The sequence below is a fragment of the Phoenix dactylifera genome, chromosome 1, assembly GCF_051530095.1.
Source record: "Phoenix dactylifera cultivar Ajwa chromosome 1, Ajwa_hap1_PhDact_Kaust_v1.1, whole genome shotgun sequence".
NCBI lineage: Eukaryota > Viridiplantae > Streptophyta > Magnoliopsida > Arecales > Arecaceae > Phoenix > Phoenix dactylifera.
Genome location: NC_143190.1, coordinates 73,871,492 through 73,897,556, shown reverse-complemented (window position 1 = coordinate 73,897,556; position 26,065 = coordinate 73,871,492). Strand labels below are relative to the sequence as shown.

The following is a 26,065-nucleotide window of genomic DNA, read 5'->3' as shown; positions in this document are numbered from 1 at the left end:
GAGCGAGATGTTTCCACAGAAGAGAGAGCCAGCAAGCAAGAGCGAGATGTTTCCACAGAAGAGAGAGCCAGATAGCGAGAGACGGCACCGGGGGTGGGTGGGTGCGGGCGAGAGCGAGAGATTAAATACGCTTTGGAAGAGACTGCAGGCAAAAATTAAGCCTGCTTAATGCAGCAAAACTATACCAATTTCATTCTACTCTAGGAATAATTCATCTCCAAGCAGCCTGCTAATTATAGTTCATGCATCTGCTCTTGGAGAAGATATCATCCATGAAATACACAGGCTAATCCCACCAGCTTTGGTGCCACTGATCCAAAAAATTATACATTCAATCCAAGCATTGCCACAAGTATGTACTAAGAAAATCGTCTACAGGAATGACGAATGCATGCCTCTGCGTTTGTAAATCAGATTTCAGAGTATCACGTTTTTTTCATCTTTTTAGACCAAATTAAGTAATACAGAGTTTATGCCAAAATTTTTAATTGAATAGCAACACAGGTCACATAAAAATAGTGGTCCATATGAAGTGCTGAGTACAACCGGATAATTAGCACCAACCCACGGCTTAAAGAATATTATGCTTCAAGCTGTCTGACCGCTGAACCTGCGGACATAAAAAGCTCCAAGCTACTGTACCCTCACCATGGCCAAATCGCTGATTGAATGAAGAAAGGTAAAGACCCTCTTCATCATTTTCACAATGCTAAATAATAATACAATTTTGGAACAGACTAATGAGCGTAATACAAAGAGCCATTTGAGATGTTAGTCTCAAATCAACGACATAACTCTACAGCAATGCGCCGACAAAAGTCCCAGAGCAGTGCTCTTGCAAGATCATTCCTGTTCCAAAGTGATTTCTCTTCCCTGCATGCGGCAGATTCCACCAGTGCAATGCTTGCTCTGTGTATCAATCAAGCCCCTTTAATTCCAGTGCAGGTGTTAGCCAAAGAGAGCATGCCATACTATTAAATGGTCAGGTCCTTAAAGGCATGCAATTTCCCATTCAACGAGCGAGTCTCTTCTTTTTTAGCTTCTTGATAGGCCAGAACTCCATTTTCCGGTGCATTCTGTACGTTGTGATTTAAAGAATAAGAAACAACTGAGCTCCTGCAGCCTCCAAAATATGTTGAGTATGGAAAATATTCTGCACATCGTGCTTTCCATCCTACAGAGGAAAAAAAAAAATAAGCAAAAGGTAGAAAGATATTCTGTACCTAGTAAACATATTCACAATCAAACTCCTATAATTTTAAATATATTGCAGCATGAATATAGAAGACTTAATGAACTTCATGCATTGAGGCACTCACTGGAAGCAGCATCTTCATCAATAAATACTGTTTCAAGCAATTTGTGGACTGCAATACAGTCATCAAGTTTCCATTCCCTGACTGGTCCCTGTGCCCCATCTCTGCTAACGAGAATTCAAGGATCATTTCGTTTTTGCTTCAAAATTTGCAGAATCTATGTTGAATATATGATTATTGACAATTTGAGAGAACTTTACACTGGTGCCAGTTTGTTTGTCGAATCTTCAATTAGCTTAATTGCCTCAAGCTTCTTTTCTGGCTCCAGAACAAGTAGCATTTCTGCAGCTGCAGCTCTATGCATCAAAGAATCTGTTTTTCCATACAAATTAAATCAATACCACTATGGGATTATAATCTAAGAAAACACATACGGCACAAGAACAAAACCTTTGTGATTCTCAAGGAAGGATTGGTTAACTTCAATAAGTGACTTCCCATGCAACTGGCTGCAAAAGAAAAAAGCTAGAACACTCGCATACATTCCAAAAGAAAAGGCAAATTCGTAACAACAAAGGGGCTTGCAGTGATAACCTTATGTCTCGTCGTTCCGATTCTAGGACACTCCAAATTAGTTTCTGTGTGTCAGTTTTTGGGGCAGGAAAACTGCTAACTCTATGAAAGAATCTTATCTGTGAAAAATCATTTCCAGATACGTCATGGAAGTAATCAGAGAACTTTAAAAGATTTAGGTACACTGAAACTTATATAATAACTTCTGGGGTGACATACCAAACACCGATGGCAATCAGGATTGTTCTCATCCAACTTAAGCAGCTGCTTGACAGCCTGAAAATATACAAGCATTAAGATAAAAGAGTTAAAATAAAAGATTTAGTTATATGTTCACATAAAGTAATGCCTCGGTCAATGTGATGGAAGATATGACAAGTACACGCAAGTCTTAGCATGTTTGATACAACAGGAGACGTGACTGATTGAACTCAAGTTCAATAGACAAATGAACCTGATTCAGGATTTGCTTCTGTTTTCCTCTTTTCTTGGTCAGAACTTGCAAACATCAAAGATTACAGCTGAGCCTAGATATCTCAGCTGTTGACACCTAAATTTTGCTCTTTCCATCACACAGACTCACTAGATAGATAACTCAGGCTACATTAATCAATTGTACAACAACAGATGTGGCATACTTATGTTTTTTTCTTAGTTCATTTCAACAGGTACCTAAGAAAATATCTGAAACAATCTAAATACAAGTAAATACATTTCCAATCATTTGGAAGAAGCGTAAATATCAAGGTCTAAAGAGATTTGGTGAATAACTGCATACATACATATACATATCTTGAAGAACATGTATCAAGTATCAAGGAATGAGAGTTCAATATTTGCCATTGAATATGGAGTTACCTGAAAAGCAAGTAAAATCTTTTGCTTTCTCATGTTTAGCTCGAAAGAAAGAATGTGTGTTTCTAATGAGCTTGCAGAGTTATTTTGGAGCAACTTCAAATACTTTGTAGCTTCCAATAATGGATCCTCGACCTGCCTTCCAAAATAATGTATCAACACACTTATTCAGATGATAACCATCCGATGCCAACCACTTGAAATTTGCTTAACCTGATAATTTGAGTGCCAACTGCCTCACTTACTGTATATATATATATATATATATATATACACACAAAATTCAGAATTAACCACTGGCTGGCTACAGGTCCAGTGGTGTAAGACATTTGATCCCGCAGAAGTAGTAAATCCACACCAAAGAAGGGGATGGAGGAGGCTTTTCAGCATGAGTAACACACCATGGAACTCAGATTAACCAAAAATCCACATTAACAATTACCTGCAATAACTTTTGCCCGTGAGGATCTAAATCAACAGGTCTGGCATGTTGTCGCTTTCCAGACTTTGATGAGCCAGAAGTTGTTTCCTCCTCAGTTTTTTCTTCAGCCTCCTAAAAGATGTCGAGAATATTATCACAGAAAACAGCTAGATTGTAAAATTTCTAAGACAAAAAAGAGTGGCAATATTACTTTCTTTGCACGAGCTTCAGCTTTTTTTTGTTTTTGTCTCAGTTTCTTCCTTTGTGAAGGAGGCAACTTTGACATATCATCGCCCTCTTTTGTTGTTGCCTTTATTGGAGAATCATGCAACTTCATATAGCATCTACACTTACATAAGTAATATATAATTAACACATTTTCTAAAAGTTGAATGATAAGACAGAACTACACAAAAACACACAACACTACAGCATAAGCAAACTGAAGTAGCATCCAGTATCATATAGCATAATTAATGACTCCAATGAGCAACAGCATGCCTTCTACATTCAGCATTTTCTTTCATAGAGAACAAACTAGGAATATTTTCAAGTAACCTCCTAAAGATATGGAACAAGAAAATTATACCCCCTATTCTTTTTTAATCCAAATTTCAGCACATCATACATTTTAAAAGACAAACTATGTACCAAGAACCAAAACATTTTATAGAAGAAAAATATGAGAAATGAGACTAGATGCTTGCAAGGGAATAAATGGAAAGAAATAAGAATGTGAAACACGACCAATACTTCATTAAAGACATTAGCCATAGCAAGACAACATGCAGCTAAAATATACCTGGGCACACAAAAAAAGGGCAGCTGACATGAGGAGAGAAAACATAACATACAAGTAAATTTAATCTCAAGCAAGCAGAACTGATTGCCAACAACTGTCATCTCAGATGGTTGGTACCTTCCTCAGCAAGTGAGAGGTCTCAGGTTCAAACCTGAGTAGTGGTGAATGACCACCATATTCTTTAGAAAAAAGGGAAGCATATAGAACTAATTAAGATACAAGCACATAGCATAACTAAATCGGATTGCAATTGTAGATAAATGAGATGGCGATGAGACAAAGATTACCAAAAATTTCATTGCTAACAATCAAGATTACAGTGAATAGGAAAGTTGAGGCATTAGAAAGTGCATCTTAGCAGTATACATTCAAGAGTTCAGTTAAATAAATAACTAAATTATACTAAATGGCAGCTTCACCTGATAGCTCCTGCTGCGGCTTTATGAAAGTACTCATGTGAATGCAACTTATCTTGAAACTTCAACATCGACACATAGGCACGCAGGGTCATTTTACGTAGACAGTAAGAATGGAAGTCAAATTGATCCTCAGTCATGTCTGCATAATGTTTCTCAACAGCCAAGAACATTTTCAGAGCCCGCCCCAAATCACCTTGACGAAAGTAACTCTCGCCAGAAGCAAGTTCATACCTTCCCACAACACATGAATCACATAAGAATAACATAAAGAAAACTAAAACTTGGCAAATAAAGTAACAACAACACACCACATGCATTGCATGTCATGCAGGTTATTGTGCTGATCTCCATCCTTTGTAAATAACACAGCAGTTTTCTCTGCTAACCCAACCTTAATCAACCAAAGATTTCAAGAAAATTTAGTTCCACATAAGAAAGACAAGAACCGCACAACATAGTAGGCAGAAGATCTTTGGTTTTGGATCTTTCAATGTACCTGATCAGCCTGAAGCATGCGCATGACACATTCACTGTTTAAGTAACGGTCAGCAAGATCCATAGACCTAGCTTCATCTGCCAAAGCAGCAGCAGCAGCTAAATCACCTGCATGCTTTAATATTCTTCCCTGTGATGACAAATATAGTATGTTAATGTACAAGATGATTGATTTGCTATTTCTAAGTAAAAGATTAACATCAATTTACTTGTCATATAAGCACATGACAAAGTACATTACCATCTAGTAGTGTATTATGATTGCCAAACTTCCAAACCATGATCCTGACTTCTCGAGATTGTTGAAATTAAATGATCCATGATCAATAAGAAAATCAAAACATAGAAAGACTTATAGAGTAGCTCAGATGAATTCAGATGGGCTGAACTATGATGTCAAAAGGAGACATATAAGATGTAATGGCCAAACCTCATTGTGGAGGGTTCTTAATCAGTTCCATTTTAATATCTTGCAGAATATGTCTAATGCCAGTTCAATTTTAATTTTTTTTAAAGAGATCAATTAGAACTTAAGGTTTAGTTTTGCGGTGAAAACTCCCTGTTTTTATCAGACTAGTAGCTTGGCACATGCTGCACGTGCAGGTAGAGGAGCATGTGAAAATATAAATCTAATCAAAGTTTAACTAACTAATTAACAGTCTACACTCTACAATTATGTAATATTATTTTGTTATTGTATATGACTGATTTTGGGGGAAAATGCTATTGCAATGATTTTCACTAGTTATAACATAATGTAAGGCTTATGGTGATGAAATACCAATTAAACTAAAATTATTTCTTAGATTTTCATTATGCGTATAATATAACAGGATATCTCCAAACTATAAGAATCATTATACCATAAAATTGTCCTATCTACAAGCAAGAGACACCAACAATATCATGAATTGTGCTCCATGCGAACCCCACCATCAGTTATTTAAGACCAACACATCAGAAGGTTGTGCGACCAATACATTGATGTACATCTAACACACTTTTAAATTAACCACACAGTAATGACATAAATAAACTCATGAACAGAGTGTTATAAATTGATAACGTAGTTCACAAGGATAAAACAAAATACTTTCTTGTTCTGATTAAAAATGTTTTGAGTGTCCACAAAAGTTAGTAAAAACCATCATAATATTTTCTGTCACCTCCTTTTCCTTCACATCAGGCATTTAAAAAATGCACATTATGTGGCTATCATCAACACTATTAGTTATTAATTCAACTAATAATGGCATAGTCAGCAATCATTATTATTTTTTTATTTTGCAGAATTACTAATAATAGCCACTAAAGCTGTCGAATATTTTATTTTAAAATAAACCTCACATTTTTGTTAATGCAAAAAAGAACTAACAATGATTGTTACGATAATTGTTTTCGAGGAATTGTGCTTCAGGTTTATTAGTGTTATTGAAACCTTATATCACGCTGGAAGAGGCAGTGATGCTCTCATGCAATGATTCTGATAAGAGAAAGAGGTTTTCATTAATTGATTATCTCGGTCATTAGAGATTACAAGCAAGATCCATGCAGTGGCATGAAGAGGTGTGCACTTGATTACACTGCATTCTCCAAACTTCTGGCTCATTAGGAATCCACAGGCTACAGTTCGGAGCGACACTTGTGCAAGACAGTATTCCTAGTCATATATGTGCAAGCAGCAATGAATTGGCCAAGAGTGATAGGGCCCTGCAGCAAGGTTCTAATAATGACATTTTTCCAATTCAAGAATAGTTCAGCTAGAGGTAAAAATTGTAAATCGGCAGAACTTCGGCAAATTCATCACAAATTTAGAAAGAGTTTGGATTAACCCAAAAAGGAATAAAATAGCTTGCAAATTTCTTAATACAGGTAAAAATCTGGAAATCTGAAAAACTTCAGCAAAATTCATCACAAATGCTTACGGAATCTAATACTAGTACTTCATTTTTAAATAGTGCAGAGTGAATACAAGTTTTTTTGCCAGTATGACAACACCAACGACTGCCCAAAGGAGAAGGTAGAAGCATGGACATAGAAATTGTCACCTATCAAGTTCTGCAGAGCATGTACAAGATATGCAAGACTTCCAATGAGTGATTATTATTCAAACTGGAACCTTTGAAATTTGAATTTCTTATGAGTGCAGAATGAGTCATTGTTTTATTACAATATATGCATTATGCAGGATTTAGAACACAAATACAACAAATCACTGGAACAGATTTAACTAAATAAAGATACTTGCACATGGAAATAAGGACACTGTTCATTCAGAAGATACTACAAAACAATAGATTGTCAAGAATGATGGGTAATTTTGAGAAAGATTGATGACTCAAAAATAAAGTTTACAGACCTTAAAAGAATATAAATCAATCGCAGTTGGAGTGTGTTCGATAGCCTCATCAATTTTAGCTAGTGCGATATCATGTTGGCCCCTCCTGTCATAATGCTGCACCAATACAATGGCCCATAGCATAAGAATACGTACTACATAAATTGTCACAAAAATATAGTTAAAAGTCACAGAGTAACAAAAGCCAAACCTGGGAAATCAAAAACAAAATCCACATTAGTGTTGAAGGCGGCTCCTTTTGGGTCCTAAGATTAGAATAAGAATTAGAATCTCTTTGCGAATTTAAATTTTAAGCATCTTGCAGTTTAAACATATGAATCTCAACGGAACATAAAAGAAGTGGCAGAGATTAAGCAGTGAGTTCTAAGAAGATGGTGAATGGACCATAGTTATCAAGAAACTTCTTGGGCTCAAAAATTAGTTAGAATCCAATTTAAGAACAGAATACATAACATAGATTTCGTATTTACACTACTGGCTGTCATTCATATCATAACAATCAGAACCATTTAAATGACTCTCATCAAACACATCTCGACAGGTATTTTTTAACGTGATCCATCAGGAAATTTTCTATACTTTTCTCACCATTTCAAATTTTCAACAAATATCATGGCCCGCATCCTCTCTTTTTCCAAAGCCTTCAAAGCAAGTATGAGTTACCATTTGTAAGTTGGCCAGCTATACTATAGCATTTGACGCACGTAACCAAAAAATTTGCTAGTAGCCTAGTAACTAATTATGCTACTACTGGCACATCTTTAACACACTTTTCCTAAATTTGCTACAAAACAAATGATCTATGAACATCTATAATTTGTAATTATTCTGGGAAAAATTTTGAAGCAAGATTACTGAGGTTGCAAATTTATGTGATATAAATGATAGAATCTGAAAGGATGCCGAACTAACTACTCGTGAGCCGCATCCTAATGCATCTGACTGCATTAACAGCCTCATCAATTATAAAACTCAAACCAAATTTTGCAGTTGCCTCCTCTCAAATTTTAAGGCATATGAAAAGATGGCATTCAAATACATGCAACAAACTCATAGTGACTCTCTTGGCATGTTAGAAATACAGATGTCTTGGACATATCATACAACAGCATAGGTAACTACTTATGACTAAACGATTTGAACAGACTACAGTTCATTCAACCTCAAAATTTGTTACCATTTTGATTAAATACGATGATACCTTCAAGGGTCCAAACTAAATCAACTCAACATGATAGAGTTCCACCATCCAATTCAAAGATCGGAAGTTAATTTAAATGTAAATTCACGATGATTTTAATAGCACCTTGACATAACAGCAGTCCCAGGATTACCTTCCAGGAAAGCATCCTGTCTTTTTAATAGAATCTTCCAGCTGAAGGAATAACTGTTCAAGAATGCATGCCTGCCAAGGACGTGCAGAAATTCATCACACCTTAAGCTTTCCTTTGTATAATCTACAATTCTGTGTTTTTAATACTTTATGCTGCATGACAAACAACTCAGCAAACCTTTCCAGGGTGGTCATACAATGGGCTAAGATCAGAGAACAATGAAGGAACACCCTGAATGAGTATAGAAGAAATGACTGTCAGCTATAATTGTTTACAATATGTATAATAGAAAGACAGTGGAGTGATGAGAAATACTCAAATCAAAAAGCAACATAATTCAGTACAAAACAGTGCATACAATTAAAATAAATTTATGAGAGCAAAACCCCTATTACCTTAGTTAGTAGAGGCCTAATATAGAAGTCTGCTGCCTCCCAAAATTTGTCACCTTCTAAAAAATCAAGTGGTATTCGCTGAGCCAAAAAAAAAGGGGGACTCACTACATATTATGGTAATTATGAGTAGAATATTGCCCAGATTGAAAGACAGGAATTACATGGAAAACTGTAGTACAGATTAAAGGAAAAGGCAAGTGTTGCTCAAGATGAGAGGCTCACCTATCTGGTTCAAGAAACTGCAGAAAATGACAGAATACGAAAACACGACCATTATCCTTGTGTTCGGCATTCACTACTTTGCTTGTAATACTCATGCAGACATTGCCCTTACAAAACTCACAATAATTGGCCTATAATTTAAATTCTAGAATATCACTGATAATGGTAACATGCACGAAGTATCAAATTACCACAAACACAAAGTATTTGCAATAATTAAAATTTTGCCTATCTTCCTACATGTTCTAACACATCCATTTTTTTCTTTTGAAGCAATTACCTAAAGATATCACCGGATCAAAGTTAATGCAGCCATTCTTTGCATCAAAATTTTTAATCTAGTAGTACGCTATTACATACTGCAACAAGGAATACCTTGAGCTTTTCCTTTTGATAAGAATATCTTGTGCGACTCTCACTCACTTCAAGTGAAATAAGTTGATAATTAAAGAATGTGTTTTAAATAGGTTGTTGCTTTGATTGAATATGTGATCCAAAAATTTGATATGAAATCATAGTTTACAATCAGCAACCATGACAGGTAGTCAGAATACAATAAATAGGGCAGAACTCTCCAACATGAAACAAAAGGGATCTTCTGAAGTAATACAAGTATTGAGTTAAAACAGCATAAGCAGTGCACAAAATAAGACCAGGATCCTGGGCTGAAGATAATGAATGAGTAACCAGTTTACCTTGACAGCAGATGACCAACTGTATTGCTCCTTAAGTGATTTATACAAGGCATCTAACCGTTCAACTTCATCAGATGTATATTGACCCCTTTCAGAATATAAACCAAGGCACTTTTGCAGGCCCATAAAATACCTGAATAAAAATAAGTAACATCGATCAGTAAATTATCAGTTATCACTTTCAACTAGTGCTTCCCAAGATCATGCTTGATTGTTTTTGTAGCCTTAAACCTAGAAACTTCAGTCCTTTGACAGTTCCACTTCATTGAGCAATATCGTGCATATCTATATAACAATTAAAGTAGAACTACTGTAACAGTAACAACAGAAAAAAAAAATCAAGCTTGAGCACCCAATGCTAACGAGAGCTTCACAAGACCACCTTACCGATTTCCCTTCTCTACAAGGGAAAAAAAGAAAAAAACATCCATGGAATGAGATGACTGCTTCATAAAAATATGTCATGTCATAGAAAGTTAACAATTAACTGCAGATGACTGACAGGACCAAGGTTCGCCATTTCGATACCGGACCCCATACTGCCCATACTGGTACCACTCTAGTACAGTATCGGTACAATCGATATGGGAATCGGTTCGGCCTCCCATACTGAGTCTCAATATAGTATTGGAACGGTATGGTGCACCCGAAATAGGACGGTTCACACCAGTGTGGCACACCATGGACTGGATTAACCCACACAGATGTTTCTCAAACAGCAGTGTTTATGCACTTGGTTCTAAATACCTTTTTTTTTTGGGGGGGGGGGGGGGGGGGGGGGGGGGGTAAAACAGTCACTCACGTTAATCTGGCGTGAGTGCAACTAACTGAGTCAAGATACAATACGTAGCATAAAGAATTCTAAATACCTTTAAGGTAATTCAACTACTCCACTAGTACTCCCACTTACTGAGAGACTCACTAGAATTGGTTCATGCTGGTTTTTTTAACAGAATACTTTCCTTCCAGCCCTATTGTCTTCCTGAAGCCAATATGCTGGGTGTGTTATCCACCTTTTCTTTAAGAAAATCTAATATTTCCAATTTGCAAATTTCTCACTTACCAGCTAATTTTATCCTTTCACTCACAGGTTTGACCAATAAAGAAGAAAAACCTGCACAAGTACTGAAGGTGCACAGAATCTACATATCCAATTGGCATGACAGATAAACAGATTAAACATATATGATTTATGTTCACACAATTGGTTACATGATTTGATTTGGTCAATCCTTCTGATGATGATTTTTAGGTAAATATTTGAAGAGCATGTCAAGGAAAAAACATAACGTTCCAGACTTTCAGTACATCCAATTAATAGTTAAGGCAAGTCAGTCATGCATGATAGCCCAACTAAAATCATTAAAAGGCATAAGAAAGAGACATTGGAGGTACTATTGACAATTTAGTCTCTAATAGGAAAAGAAACAGCAAGCAATGGTGAAAAGTCTTGCAAATAAACATAGGGTTTCACCTCTATCGGTACAATCGATATGGGAATCGGTTCGGCCTCCCATACTGAGTCTCAATATAGTATTGGAACGGTATGGTGCACCCGAAATAGGACGGTTCACACCAGTGTGGCACACCATGGACTGGATTAACCCACACAGATGTTTCTCAAACAGCAGTGTTTATGCACTTGGTTCTAAATACCTTTTTTTTTTTGGGGGGGGGGGGGGGGGGGGGGGGGGGGGGGTAAAACAGTCACTCACGTTAATCTGGCGTGAGTGCAACTAACTGAGTCAAGATACAATACGTAGCATAAAGAATTCTAAATACCTTTAAGGTAATTCAACTACTCCACTAGTACTCCCACTTACTGAGAGACTCACTAGAATTGGTTCATGCTGGTTTTTTTAACAGAATACTTTCCTTCCAGCCCTATTGTCTTCCTGAAGCCAATATGCTGGGTGTGTTATCCACCTTTTCTTTAAGAAAATCTAATATTTCCAATTTGCAAATTTCTCACTTACCAGCTAATTTTATCCTTTCACTCACAGGTTTGACCAATAAAGAAGAAAAACCTGCACAAGTACTGAAGGTGCACAGAATCTACATATCCAATTGGCATGACAGATAAACAGATTAAACATATATGATTTATGTTCACACAATTGGTTACATGATTTGATTTGGTCAATCCTTCTGATGATGATTTTTAGGTAAATATTTGAAGAGCATGTCAAGGAAAAAACATAACGTTCCAGACTTTCAGTACATCCAATTAATAGTTAAGGCAAGTCAGTCATGCATGATAGCCCAACTAAAATCATTAAAAGGCATAAGAAAGAGACATTGGAGGTACTATTGACAATTTAGTCTCTAATAGGAAAAGAAACAGCAAGCAATGGTGAAAAGTCTTGCAAATAAACATAGGGTTTCACCTCTATCTATATGAAGATTAACCACAATGATTAAAAAAAGTTTAAGAATACCGTCAGCAGGATCAACCATCAGTAGGATCAATCAGTGCCAAAGATAGCTAAGTTGCTAAAGGCATTTAGCAGCCAGTTCAAAATTGCTGAAATTTCATTAATAAAAAACTTGCAAAAGTAGATTTTATTGCACGATAAGTAAAAGTAAGAACACTCTTATAATAGACAACAATTCCACGAAAAAAAACCAAAAAACAACATTTCACCCATTCAGGGTGAGTTAATTTTAATCAGCTGAATCAATAATTAAAAGCTCACATCAACCTGAAGTGAGAAATAACCAAACAGCTTACCTATAATTGTCGGAATTCATAAATAGCAGAGACCTATATAGTTTTTCTCCTTCCTCTACGCGACCAAGTTTCACTAGCATAGAAGCCATTTGTTCCTTGTACGCTAATTTATCAACCTGATGCATTAGCAAGAAAGCAGTATTAACAAAAAATCAGATAACAAGAATATGCTGCAGCAACGGCTATTTCCTATTAAGTGAAGTGGTTAATATGCAACAATGTTGTCTTTACTGTTAAACATGTTCATAACCCAGCATTTTACATTCAATAACTCAAGTAGCATCACAACTGCACTTACAATTTTAGCCTCTTTCCTGTGCATCTCCTCAAGCGCTTTGTCGGGCAACCCACATTCCTCTAACAAAGATATCTGCATAAAATTACTTTAAGTACAAGCAGAAAATCCACAGGATAACTATGATGAAGAGAGAAGAACCAATGTAAGACTAAACTGTACCCCCCCCCCCCCAACACACACACACACCAAAAAAAAAAAAGGGACCCCACATACAAATAATGTGGACTATGCAGGAAACAATCTACTAATAGGCAATAAAACATTTTATTGAACTGCAACTTATGCACGAAGTAGAGGATGCATTTATCAACTTAAAAGGTTCAAAACTTCCCATAACGAAAGATTATCATGCATTGTATAGATATCCAAAGATGTAAAAATCAAGTAGTTCGTTGACTAACTTTCAGCAAAAAACCTACAAATTTATATCAGCAAAAGATACATAAACCAACCTTAAGAAGATTTCTTGTTCATTAGGGGTCAATTCCATTTTGCAGTAAGCTTTCTGAAAAGCTTCTAATCTTGTAAATGGGCATGTGTGTTAAGTTTTGCATATCTGGTTATTTAAGATCGCTGCAAGTTGTCATGGAAGTATTTTCTGCCCCATCCTCAACTTTTAACTTCATAAAGTATGTTAGTTTAACTAACATAGATGGTATGCATCAGAAATTGACTAAGTTGACAAGAACATATTAGCACTGTAACATATTGAATGAGCCGGTTAACAAAACCAAAATTCTATCATAATGTTAAAAAATTGCATGTCAATTTTGCCGTGTCTGCATATCTGCCTTTCTAAATCCTTCATTTAAATCCCTACTCTAACAGACTGAACAATGTCCAGCCCACCTCACCAAATGTTGAAGTTTCTATTCAATAGGTTCTTCATGGTAATCCTCATAAACCAAATGACAACATCCTTTATTTTTCGAGAACTTCACCATTAATTGCCAAAGCTATGTGACTCTAAATGTGCCAAATATGACCTACTCATGGAGTATGGAGTTCTTCTAATCTTCAAAGTTAATTTCACATTCATCACACCTTTTCACAAGCCTAGCCCACTAGATACACCACCGTAAGGTACAATCTATATAATACATTTGCTTGTGTTATTCCAAAGATGAACCTTCCACTAGCAATGTTTCAGACTTTAGCATTCACCACTATTTCCTGTAATCAGGAGCGGGAACGAATCTGGCAGCAGCTCTCTCATCCTTCCCATAAGATGAAACTTCAACAACTCCGTTTTTCCCGTCGTTCAAGGGGTCTGTGCGAGGGAGAGGCGATGGCGAGCTGTTGTTCTAAGAGGGCACAAGTTTGGTCTTAGGGTTTAAGTCGGTAGTGAACCGTCAACTGTACTATATCCGATATCAGGGTGACAGACAAAAAGTGAATTTGACCCTAAAATAGAAATGGAGTCGCCACCTAAAAAAAACGGAAAATGAAAAGAATTATATAATGAAAGATACCATGGTTCATGCTACTTGATCATGAGAGATAAATTTGGTTTGATATATGGTTTAACTATTGTATCGATTTGCAATCAAATTTTGGTGTGCAATAATGAAAAATTTAATTCAATTTGCAATAAACTAAAAAAAAAATTCAAACTCGTCGTAGGAACTAGAACATGTAGATGCACTCTCTTTTTTATGACATCATGCTTGTGCACCGTGCTAAAAAGGATGTTACCCAGTTATAGTCATAGCAATCCAAGGTTAGGGGGGGTGAACTAGGAACACTTTTAACCAAGATCTGCAATCTCGGTATCGGGTACCACACCAGTACATTACCGGTTCAATACAGTACAGGTCGGTACGGTACAGTATGCACCTGTACCGATACATATCTTGAGCTATTTTTCTCGCTTTTTATCTCAGTATAGGTCAGTACACACCTCGGTACATCTCAGTGAGCCTCGGTACGGCTCAATATAGGTCAATACGGGACCTATACCAACCTCAATATAATTTTCGCACCGATTCCAACTCGGTACCGTCTGGTATGCCTAGTACTAGGCAGGGTGGCATAACAGTCTATGGTCCTAACATTTGGCTTTCTTTTTTGGCAGAAAATGGCTACTCTAGAACTCAAATCCATGCCATTGTACTTGTCAGTCCAACCATTTTATAATCAAGATTTTAAATCCTATGGGATGGGGCTATCCCTGTTTGCCTATGAAATGGGGCGTGCTACCGTCTCGCCTCGTCCCGACACTTGGGATTAGGGCTGGAAGTGGGCTCGGGCCGGCCCGAAGCCCATCGGGTTGGGCCGCCTGCGGGCCGGGCTATGGGCTCGACCCAATGAATTTCGGGCCGGGCTCGGGCCGGCCCGAAGCCCATCGGGTCGGGCCGCCTGCGGGCCGGGCTATGGGCTCGACCCAATGAATTTCTTAAGCCCAATTTTATTTCGGGCGGGGCTCGGGTTTCCCATTGGCCCGGCCCGGGCCCGGACCAAGCCCGAGCCCAATGCCAGCCCGAAATTGACCACGGTCCACGGCCCGAATTGGGAATTTTGTTATACCGAGTCCCATGCTCATCTTCCCCAACCCCTCAAAATCTCCTCTTTCCCCAGTCTATATCCGCCGTCTCTTCCCAGCCTTCCTCCCCTCTAAACCCTTCTCCTCCTCGTCCTCCTCTTCTTTCCCCACTCCAATCACAGCCCCAACTCCCACCCCCGAAGAAGACCTCACCGGCCTCATCCTTCAACAGAAGACCCCCTCCGCCGCCCTCCGCATCTTCCGATGGGCCGCCCGCATCCCCTCCTTCCCCGCCGCCTCCACCGCCCTCCTCCGCTCCTTCCTCTCCTCCGGTCGCCCCACTGCCGCCCTCCGCCTCCTCTCCGCCCTCCCCTCCCCTCCTGACGACACCACCCTTGTCTCCCTCATCCACGCCCTCTCCCGCGCCGGCAACCCCCGCGGCGCCTTCCGCGTCCCCGACCTCCTCCGCCCCCACCGCTCCCCCTCCCTCCGCCTCCTCAACTCCGTCCTCGACGCCCTCGTCCAGCACGACATCGACCTCGCCCGCGACTTCTTCCGTTGAAAAATGGCAGCTTTCGGCGTCCGCGGCGACGAGCGCACCTTCGGCATCCTGATGAAGGGCAGGTGGGGCGGCGGGTGTTGAAGGAGATGGACAATAAAGGAGTTCTTCCCAATGTGCACACCTACAATTCCTTGATCTCTGGATTCTGTGATTCGGGGAAGCTCGGCTTGGCTATGGAGCTCTTTGAAGAGATGAGGATGGATGACATCAGTCTAAATTTTGAAACTTTTGATACATTGATTCGAGGATTGTGCTTTGGAGGGAGGGTCGCAGATGGGTTGAAGGTTGTGAGCTTGATGGAAGAGGAGAGAGGAGGACATGGAGACAACATTAGTCCTTATAATAGTGTTCTATACGGGCTTTACAAGGAAGGCAGCATGGAAGAAGCCTTTGAGTTTCTTAACAGGATGGCAAGCTCTTTTCCTAGAGCTGTTGACAGAAGCTTGAGGATATTGAGATTCTGCCAGGAGAATAAGGTTGGGGAGGCCAAGATGGCCCAAACGGGCTCGGGCCGGGCTCGGGCCTCGTTCCTGTAAAATTGTTCGAGCCTCGGCCCGGCCCGAAGCCCGAAAAAAAATGTCGGACCGGGCTTGGGTAGGGGTGTGGCCCGACCCGGCCCACTTCCAGCCCTACTTGGGATAGAGAATGGTTTAAGACATGCCAATCAGGACGGTCGGATAATGACGAGATGGTCCTGTCCCAACATTGAGGTTGATCCCCCATTTTGATGTCATGCGGGACACCCTACTGGGACTTGAGTCCTTATTTACAATTACACCAAGCAATGACCCCTTGCTTGTGCACCGTGCTAATAGCTAAAATCTTGCTTGTAGCAAAATGCTAGTGAGCCTATGATAAAGTGGAAATTAATATCTATGCCATTACTTTCTTTTGTTAAAAAAAAGATCTTGAAGTTAATGAAGACAAAAGGGTTCATAATAACATATTATTTACCTTATACAAGAGCATTTCTCCATGTTCATAACGTTCATTCTCTGGAGGATAATCATCTTCTAGTGTCCCTTCATAAGCCTCTAGGATTTCTATCGCCTTTGAACCACTAAAATATATGCACAATAACAACAAATAATTAGGACAATAGTATAACCTACAGTGGAAGAAAACATGTCAGCAATAATTAAGGATCAAAATTAATTTCTAACATTACCTGTTTGTGTGATATAGAAGGTAAAATGTAATAGGATGCTTGAAGATATTTTACAATCCCTACCATTATGACCTTGGCAATAGGGCAGCATAAGAACAACAGTGCAAGTCAACTACTACCATCAGTAGCGTGAATACCACCAATATAGGGTTAGCAGTATAAGCACTAAATGAGGATGCTAGGCCCCAAGTTTATACCTCATTGGCTATTAGTTATGTAAGAAAAAAGGTGGGGGGGAGCAAAGATTGGGAGATGATGATAAAGAATAAAAAAAATCAAAGTTCAAGTAACCTTCATAAATGGGTGCTAGACTACCACATATATGGGATAAATAAAGAATTAAAATGATAGGAAACTAAGATTCTCCAAGAGATTATGCTAGGTAAACAAGAAACACCAAACAATTTACAGACACAATAAATATGGAAGCCACAGTATATATCACTGCATGCACTACTACTGCTATTTAAAAGTATTCAGAAACATTTTTAAGGACTCCTACAAAATCGACCAAATGTGTTAGCTCAACAAGAAAATGCAACCTTTAACAACATTCCCCTGTCTCCACAAAGGGATCCTTCCATGTTTTTCATGTTTACAATGATTAAAACAAGAAAGAAAAAGTGATTAACAAGTGTTACTGAAGAATAATAAAACATTTTTAATGAATTTGATTACCACCAGCACCACCAAGTTTTCTTTTTACATAAAGTATTATTAACAAAAGGCCCAAAAAACAACTGTTTTTTAAATAATCACAGCCAACCAGGCAAGCTCCAAACTCAGAACACCTTGCTCAATTTTAGCCTGGTCATAGATTTCTTTATGAAAATGATCTTTAAACAAGTTAACAATATCAAACAAACCAAAAATAGTTTGATTTGATCTGCTTGTCATCTATGCATTCTCAAGACTTCTCAGTAGCTTTACACAGCATTAAGTAGCAGCCTCGTAAGATTCAGCAAGATTTTGAATATAAAGTGCAACAATGGAGGAAGATTGAAGAAGGAGAAGACAAAGGGATCACCAGTGAATTGACTTTAGGTCATACAGAATCCACAAAAAAAGGTAATTTCATTCCTGCTGGGGAATAAGAATTGATGGCTGCTGCTGAATCTACATGACATTTCACAAATAACATCAAAAAATTAGTACACTAGGCAAACTAAATTGACATCTAGATGACCTCAGGTACTTATTTCTGCTAGTTACATCGAATTATGGCTACAGAAAGCAACTGACTCACTTATCGAAAGACGAGATCCAAACAATCTCTGCTGCCCTCAAGAGAATTTCAATGATAGAAACAATAGCAAATTCACATTAGTAAATTTTATTTCTGCATGCACTGTTAGTAAGACCACATAATTATTCAAGCTTTTTGACTCAAATAAGTTGAAAATGTTAACCAGTTGCACTAGGAAACTTCATGATGCAATTGTCTAAATTAAAAGGACAGTTCAGTGAGCAATTCCACAACCCATAATGATTCGGGTGCTGGTGAAGAACATGGAAAAAATAAAACAAGGCATTCATCATACCATACTTGACAGAAGCAATGTGAAAACTGCAAGAGAGCGGGAGCTACCGCCAAGGGCCATAAATATCCACCTAAAAATAAATCATGCATAACCATTTATGCTAATTATATAGTGTTTCTTTAAAATTTACAATTATCATTTGCTCCATAGTTCTCTGTGGTGCAAGCTTGTGACCAAGCAGAAAACCAAAATCATAAGCATGAATCAAACATGAAGCAACAAAAGTATGAATGCGTCATAGCAAAAAACAAAAAGCATCAGAACTGATCCCACACGTGGTTCAATGGACCATCTGGAAGGATAAAAGAAGCATTTGAAGATCATAAAATTTTATTCAGTGGCAATCAACTGAAACCTGAAAGTAAAGCTTTGAATTGGCTATCCATATGTTAAAACTGGAAAGTTTTAAACAAGGAAATAAGTAATATATTTCTTAGGTGTACTGGACTAATGTTTCACATTTCTCATTATTCTGCAATTTGTTTTTGGTCCTTTTTTCTTTTGATCACTCTGCTTGTGAATATAAGCTTAATAATACTGCAAGACTCTTCAATTATATAAAAAGAGAATCAACGACAGGTATTTTTCATGTACCCTTCCTGCTCAAATCTACTATCTATAATCATTTTACATAATCTAGAACAAGAAAATGACTTAACCATGATTCTGAATTACTAGAAGAACTAAAAAAAAGTACACTTGGTGATTCAATTCATAACTGAAACCAAGACAGGTTAGACAGTTTAATCCATTTTTTAGGAAAACACATTCTAGTGTTGCTAAATATCAATGTTTCCCTCAACCTATAAAGAATAGATGACCATGATTTTTGCTCAATAATTAGAACAACAATATCCACCTTTTAGTTAGAAAAATGACGCATGGAAATACAACTTACTTGGAATTCAAATGATGGGAAACAGCAAATCCAATCCAGTTCATCCGATGATTTGGCTTCAACGTCAGGAGTTGCTGTCTGGTTTCAACAAACCCTGACAGGTCCCGCATTTGAGCCTGTCGAAATGACAGATGTATTTAACAGCAATAGCAAATGCAACAGATATTTGAACAAATTGGTCTGAACCATTAAGATTCTGCTAGGCCAGAATAAAATACAATAAATTATGATGTGAGTTGGATGTAACTCAAATTTTCATTCAAGGAGAAAGGAGAGGATAACAAATATTTAGACTACTAGTTGTAGATAAAAACAAGTTAGAAAATATTACTGCTATATAGTGACCTGAAAAACAACAAAAACAATAAACAGTAAAAATTTGTGATTTCTTAAAGTCATATCATGAAATACCATGACTTGTTGCTGAAGTTATATATTACAATATGGAGAATCACAATGAAGATGGAATGCAAAAGAGCAACGTCATGTTCATTTAATCAAATGAAAATTCTTATTGCTAAACAAAAAATTCATACAACAGTAACAAAGTCAGTCCTCCCATACCCACCTGTAAGAGTGATAAGTCCCGTAGAATTTCAATATTGTCAGGATCGATCTTCAAAGCATTTCTATAGCATTTTATTGCTTCTCTGTATTCTCTGTCTGATCGATAAAGCAGACCATAAACATGCCAACATACATGACTTTTAAGATCATTCTGCAAATAGGTGAAAGAATTAACCCAAGAGATGTTTCATAAAAAATATTTCCGCAAGGAGGCAAAGAAATTAACCGTAGAGATGTCACATTGAAAATATAATGCATCAAAAAAGTAACTTCTGTAAATGAACCTTGAGGCCACGGCGAACAAGTTCATATGCTTCAGATTTTCGATCCATGCAGTTCAATATCAATCCCTTCATCGACAATGTTTCTAGTAGTAGAAAAGAAAAAAAGAATGCATCAATGAAATTGCATTAAACATGAAAATATTTTACAAAGAAATTGCACTAAGGAGCTGCCAACTAAATGTTAGCACAAACGGTGGCAACTGGTGATAATATGAAATTCTCAGATTGATATATTATGGTTTTATTTAAGGCATAAAGGATGAGCAGAGACTGTAAAGGCAGATAGTTTAAGCACTTGAAGTGCATCAAGAACATTCAAACAAATTAGCATTATACCCAAAAACAAGACAACTTAGTTTCAAAGTCCTGCAAGCTTGATTGAAACCCTCCATGAAAGATTTGCATGCAATTTTCAGAAACATTAAGCAGTAATGTAGTTGCAGCACAGAAACTATAGACAAGTATCCTGATATCCGTAGTGCCCGACTATTCCAGCAACCCTCTAAAACATTAAGCAAATACAAAACTGAAGAGGCTGCACCTTAGCATATTATTTCAGTTTGCGCGGACATCACATAGCAGTTCCAAAGAATCAATATGCCACTAGCAAATTAAGAAATGCCACCTTACAAAAAGCCATTCACGGTTGAAGAATCAACCAGACTATTTCCGGAAACCTGCTTCAGAATTTGTTCGGATCACTCAAACAATTGCAACTTAGAAAATCAAACTACGCATATCCGACTGATTCTGTAAAATTCTGCTTCTTGTTTCATAATCGGAGACTTGGAGGACAGCTTCCTACTCAACCCCCTAGTGGAAAGAAACGAAAAATAACTTCTTGATCCTCCTATCGCAAGCACTACGAAGCCTCTCCCCAAATGACATCCAATATTTCCACCCTACTACCTCAATATCTGATTTCCACTTGTGGATGAACTAGCTGCATGTTTTCCATTTCCTTGCCTCATTTGTTAAAGAGATTCTCCTCCGATATTTGGAAAGGACTTACACTTCTGCATTTATATATCAAATTTACATTTTCCAAAACACCAAAGTCAATTTCGAGCTGATGGAATAGAAACTAAACAAACAAACTTTAGAACAACGAATTTCATGTTTAATGTGTTTTTGATCTTTTATCTGTAAGAGATATTGAATCACAAAGAAGTACAATGAGAACATTCTGGAGAGATAACATAGGAGGTTGTGTGGGATATTGATGTATTTAGCTCTTTAACATAGCAATTAACAAGTTTGCTTACAAAATACAACAGGAAAATCCAATAAAAAAATAACGCATTCACGTGATAACAGAATATTCTGTTTCTTTTTCATCACATTAGAATAAAATCCCCCCAGAAAACTTATAGAGTTCCAACAATGAAACAGAATTTTTTTGAATCAAATAAACCAAAACATACTGCGAGGTATCAAGAACATCATTCAAAATACTGATACAGAAAGAATATGCACCCAAAATACCTCTACAGAAACTACAAGTGGAAAAAATAAAACTTTTCTATATGGCAATTATAAGAATACCTCCATGTTCAGGAAACTTTTTCAATATGGCATCCGCAGCCTTCAGTCCCTTCTTGTATTGTTTGGTTTCATATGATTTCTGCATTAGAAAAAAGAAATAGATAAATAAAAAGACAAAGTAACATATGTATATGTGCGTGTGCCTATGTATAAGCAGCTAAGCAAAGTTAGCAGTTCCATGAATTATAATTTATTGATCTGAAGTTTGTTTATAATGGACTAGTCTCTATAATTGTTTATATAACCACAGAGGGGAATTGCACAAGTGCAGAATTCCCTGTTGAAAGAGTAAATGAAACTTCGTAGCGCACCAGTTGAAAGTAGCACCCAGAATTTGATGAAGTTACAGAAAAGCACTTACAAACCAAATAAGAGATTGATTTTAATGCCCTTTTCACAAGTCAATCCAACCTTTCCAATAAGAAATTCATGGTGTACCATTATAGCTTGTGGTCTGCAAATAATCTCCCTATTTCACCACAGAAGTTCCAACAGATACTAGTACCAATATTGTGGAAAGGACTTCTTCAGGCAAGCTTGTAGGATCTATCATTATTGAATGGCATTTTACTACCAATATCTTCTTAAGATAGGCTTATTTATCTCTGTTGGTATTTTCTGAATTTTGTTTCTACATGGAGGTCACTTGTTGGGCTTATCCCCCTCTAAGTGGGTAGGTTAAGTACTTTAATCTAAAGAGGAGGAAAAACTAATGACATGGATGAACACAAGAAACATTAAGTTACCCTTGAGTATGGCTTTTGTCCAATATTCATACTCATTCTACCATAAACTTTTTTCAGCATTCCAGCTTGAAGTAGGGTTTTGCTTGCTGCCTAGAATCAAAGACTACAAAAGGAATTTTTTAAAATTGTAATTTTATACAGAGTGCTGTTTAGGTTGAGAAACCTGTCACAGTTCAATGTTTAGAACCATTGTACTAAATGCCAATAAAGTAACACTAAAGATAATTGTAATACATGTCTCCAAGCACTTGTTCATGCAAGTTTTCTTGCTTCTAGACAGAGCCATTGTGAAGGCAACCAGCTGCTTTAGAAAAGAAATGGAGGTTGAATGGATATCTGAAACTGCTATTAGCAACAAGTAACAAACTGCCAAAACAATTCTCCAACAAGGAGGGAAAAATAGAGATGACTAAGATGAGATATATTCACAAAGCAATACAAAAGAAATTAGGGTCAAGAAAGACCATGCTCTGGGCCATATACAAAATAGATTTATGAAAGAAAAACAAGAAATTCTGGGTGAACACCGCAATTTTAAAAAAAAATAACAACTCAATTGCAGGAGAAAAAAGAGCTCATTTGGGAAAAATGGTAGTGTATAAATCCTTCACTGCGAATACATAATCAAAATTAGTAGCGCAGAACCAACTCCATGAAATTCTTTGTAGCTGTTTAACCATGCATTTCAATTCTCTCTACCATACGAATATTGAGTTGTGCATGCAAGGGAGCGGTCCTAAGTAAAATGTGATACTCCCATGGTGAAACTTCCATATGTTGACAATCAGCAAGAGCACTTCTTTTGTCTTTTATATCTCATAGTACGTCAAATAAAAGATGGGCATGCAATACCAACTAAGATTTCAAAGGCATAATGAACAAGCAAACCACCAACCAAGTGGAATGCATTCTGTCATTACTTGCGGCACCTGGCTGAAAAAAAATTGAATGCAAAACTCGACAGTGTATATTTAAATGTCATGACCAAGACCAATTTTGATTCGGCATCAAATACATTGAAACAACATTCTTGCATCAAGATCCTCGCTATAAAAGATTCGATCTCAAAAAATCAGTTCCAAACTAATTCCAATAAACAAGATTCGATCGTTTCACGCTACAATAGCAATCAAGAATCCGCAGAGCTTCAAGAAACGAATTTTCCATTAAAGAAAGCATTAACCTAGCATAGAAACCGTCAGAAACACTGGACTGAAGCAACTCCTTGTAAACAGACAAAGCTTACGATTGCGATGAGAAAGAACCGATGCGGATTGGATCGACCCAGAAAGAATCAAGAAGGAGTGTGAGGGAGAGGGGGGAGGGGGAGTTATTGGAACATACGACGATGACTTTGAATAGATTCGCCTCCTTGGGGGGGAGAGAGGACCCCATCGCGGGCGGAAGCGCGGCAGAAACCCTAGCGGAGAGAGAGAAACGGTGGAGCGGGGAGGGAAGAGGGCGATAGGTGTTTGGAGAAAGACTGGGCCTCAAGACAGCAGCGAGGGGTAAATAATAGTATTATGGGCTGGCTGGCTGCAACCCTACTACCCTTCAGAACCAAGCTGACCGACCGACGAAAAGAGAGAGCCCGATCGACTCCCGTTTACGGTCCGGTTCGCGAGACCGGGCGGGGCTCGGTCCGACATTTCCTGGACCGCTTTCGACGATCATCGGCCGCCCATCGCCCTTAAATCGGACGCATCACTTGCATTACACGCATAGCCATCGCTGCATCCGATCGTCGTCGGAGCTAATCTGGTCCCTGAAAAGAATTTGATGACGGGATCGACGATCGGATGGTTACGATCGCGCCTCCATGCGCTTGCGTGAGTCACACGGTGATGGTGCATTTAGTTTACAATGTTCCGCACCACGGAAGTGAAGGACCCCGAATTCGATTGAAATCGCCATTGTGCCACGGACCGGATGGTATGGGGATGGATGGCTAAAGACGGGGCCGGCCAACGGCCAAAGCGTAGGGTCCGGTCCAGTTGGTATCAGATTCTGGTGACCTTTTATCTCTATCATCTGAGTCGGGTCAAGGTTTTAGGAATAACAAATGGCTAGTTCCTTTTTTATGACTTTTGGGTAGTCAATTTCAAAAAATACTTGGTAGTCGATTTCGTGCACATTTCCTAGGAGTACTTCGTAGCCGGGCAAGGTGCGAATTCCACCAAGCAACCAAATCCGTGGCTCAATTTGTCGGTACATGCTTTCAACCTACTTGCTAGTTTCCTTGATCCACGCCTCGCGATCATCTAGCGGTGTTGCATGTACTAGAGTCTTGAATCACGAATCATGATGATGCTATACTAATTGCTGCTGGAGGATGAAGCACTGGTAGACTGTCAACCATAGAGATGGATCTCAAGGTAGTTTGAGAAGGCATCATCTATGCCAAACTAATTTTAGAGGCAGGGCGAATTATCCTCAAGGAAGACTCCGCCCTAATGGAAGAGTGTAGAGCTTTCAAGGCAGTACATGTGTACCAGAAGACAAACAAGATAGCTAGAGGTCCTGTGGTTTTGTTAGGAGAACATTTTTGGACCCTTTTTTTATTTTTTTTATTTTAATTTTGCTAGCTGTACTTATGCCAGGTCAGTACGAGCAGTCGTTGTTGTAAAAAAAAAAAAAATCATGAATAATGGGTCAGCATCCCTTGAATCAATGCCGTACCGACCAAAAAAATAAAACATGATGCTAGCTTTTGCAAAGACCCGTGACTATGAATATGCAATGAGTAGAGAGAGAACTTTGCAAGGGAGTCTACCATAGGGAAACAGAACTGTCCTATGTCACACCATGGAAATGTCATGACACCATGGTCATTATTATTTTTAGATTTTTAAAATTGTTAATTTTATTTCTGTTCTATAATATCCTTCTATAAAATCAAACTGTTCATAGCCCTGACACTATGGATGGCATGAACTCAATATTGATGTGCATCAAATGGCCCAATAGTTTGTATCCTCGAGATGCATATATATATTTTTGAGATAAAGGAAGACCCACTCATGCTATAATTGACTAGATTTGGATTCTTAGAGATGCTGCTCAGATGCACCATCAAAGAATTAAACCAAAAACCTCTTATTATGAGAAAAAGGCGTAAGCATGGGAGCAAGCAGTTCATTTGAGATGTACATACCGAACACATTCTTTGTAAATGTATGCACTGGTTAGTTTAAATACGTGCATCATTCTTCTCTCAAGAAAATATAGTAAATCATAATTATATAGTATATCATTTTGCTCGTGTATATGTACCACCACAAATCATTTACATGTTCTGGATATCTAAAATTTTATGCACTTAGATGTGGACCTGTTAAACTTATATAAAATTGAGACATGCGACTAGTTAATCTAAGTATATATGCACCATATAAGACATGCACAAATCATGCGATG

General features: G+C 37.9%; 1 protein-coding gene and 1 pseudogene across 2 annotated transcripts; one reads left to right on the top strand and one right to left on the bottom strand.

Annotated features, from left to right (window-relative positions):
* Positions 1 to 415: 415 nt before the first annotated feature.
* Positions 416 to 24,178, bottom strand: EMB2753 (tetratricopeptide repeat (TPR)-containing protein). 2 transcript variants are annotated; one of them, XM_088711800.2, is made up of 27 exons: positions 23,993 to 24,140; positions 22,883 to 22,949; positions 21,903 to 21,981; positions 20,358 to 20,440; positions 20,075 to 20,224; positions 19,507 to 19,622; positions 16,854 to 16,959; positions 12,856 to 12,927; positions 12,558 to 12,673; positions 9,827 to 9,959; positions 8,910 to 8,987; positions 8,692 to 8,745; positions 8,515 to 8,585; positions 7,371 to 7,425; positions 7,181 to 7,276; positions 4,823 to 4,951; positions 4,635 to 4,717; positions 4,327 to 4,557; positions 3,317 to 3,449; positions 3,127 to 3,237; positions 2,688 to 2,819; positions 2,049 to 2,105; positions 1,851 to 1,948; positions 1,707 to 1,765; positions 1,517 to 1,628; positions 1,320 to 1,420; positions 416 to 1,174 (listed from the first exon to the last, which is right to left on the bottom strand). In XM_088711800.2, exons 4-27 carry the CDS (start codon positions 20,427 to 20,429, stop codon positions 975 to 977), a joined length of 2,565 nt encoding a protein of 854 aa, XP_088567926.2. In that variant the 5' UTR covers positions 20,430 to 20,440; positions 21,903 to 21,981; positions 22,883 to 22,949; positions 23,993 to 24,140; the 3' UTR covers positions 416 to 974. The 2 variants fall into 2 exon arrangements, with proteins under 2 accessions (XP_088567926.2, XP_008792977.3); XM_008794755.6 differs by lacking the exon at positions 22,883 to 22,949 and having other exon boundaries at positions 23,993 to 24,178.
* LOC148715559 (pentatricopeptide repeat-containing protein At2g17525, mitochondrial-like) lies at positions 15,390 to 16,555 on the top strand (annotated as a pseudogene).
* Positions 24,179 to 26,065: the final 1,887 nt, after the last annotated feature.

Bases quoted from the DNA above. Each gene is read 5' to 3' on its own strand.
- EMB2753 (XM_008794755.6), bottom strand. From the start codon at position 24,043: ATGGGGTCCTCTCTCCCCCCCAAGGAGGCGAATCTATTCAAAGTCATC. The intron at 19,623-20,074 runs GTGGGTATGGGA...TCATTTCGACAG, and splicing joins GGGACTTATCACTCTTACAG to GCTCAAATGCGGGACCTGTC. The intron at 7,277-7,370 runs GTTTGGCTTTTG...GTATTGGTGCAG, and splicing joins TTTTGTTTTTGATTTCCCAG to CATTATGACAGGAGGGGCCA.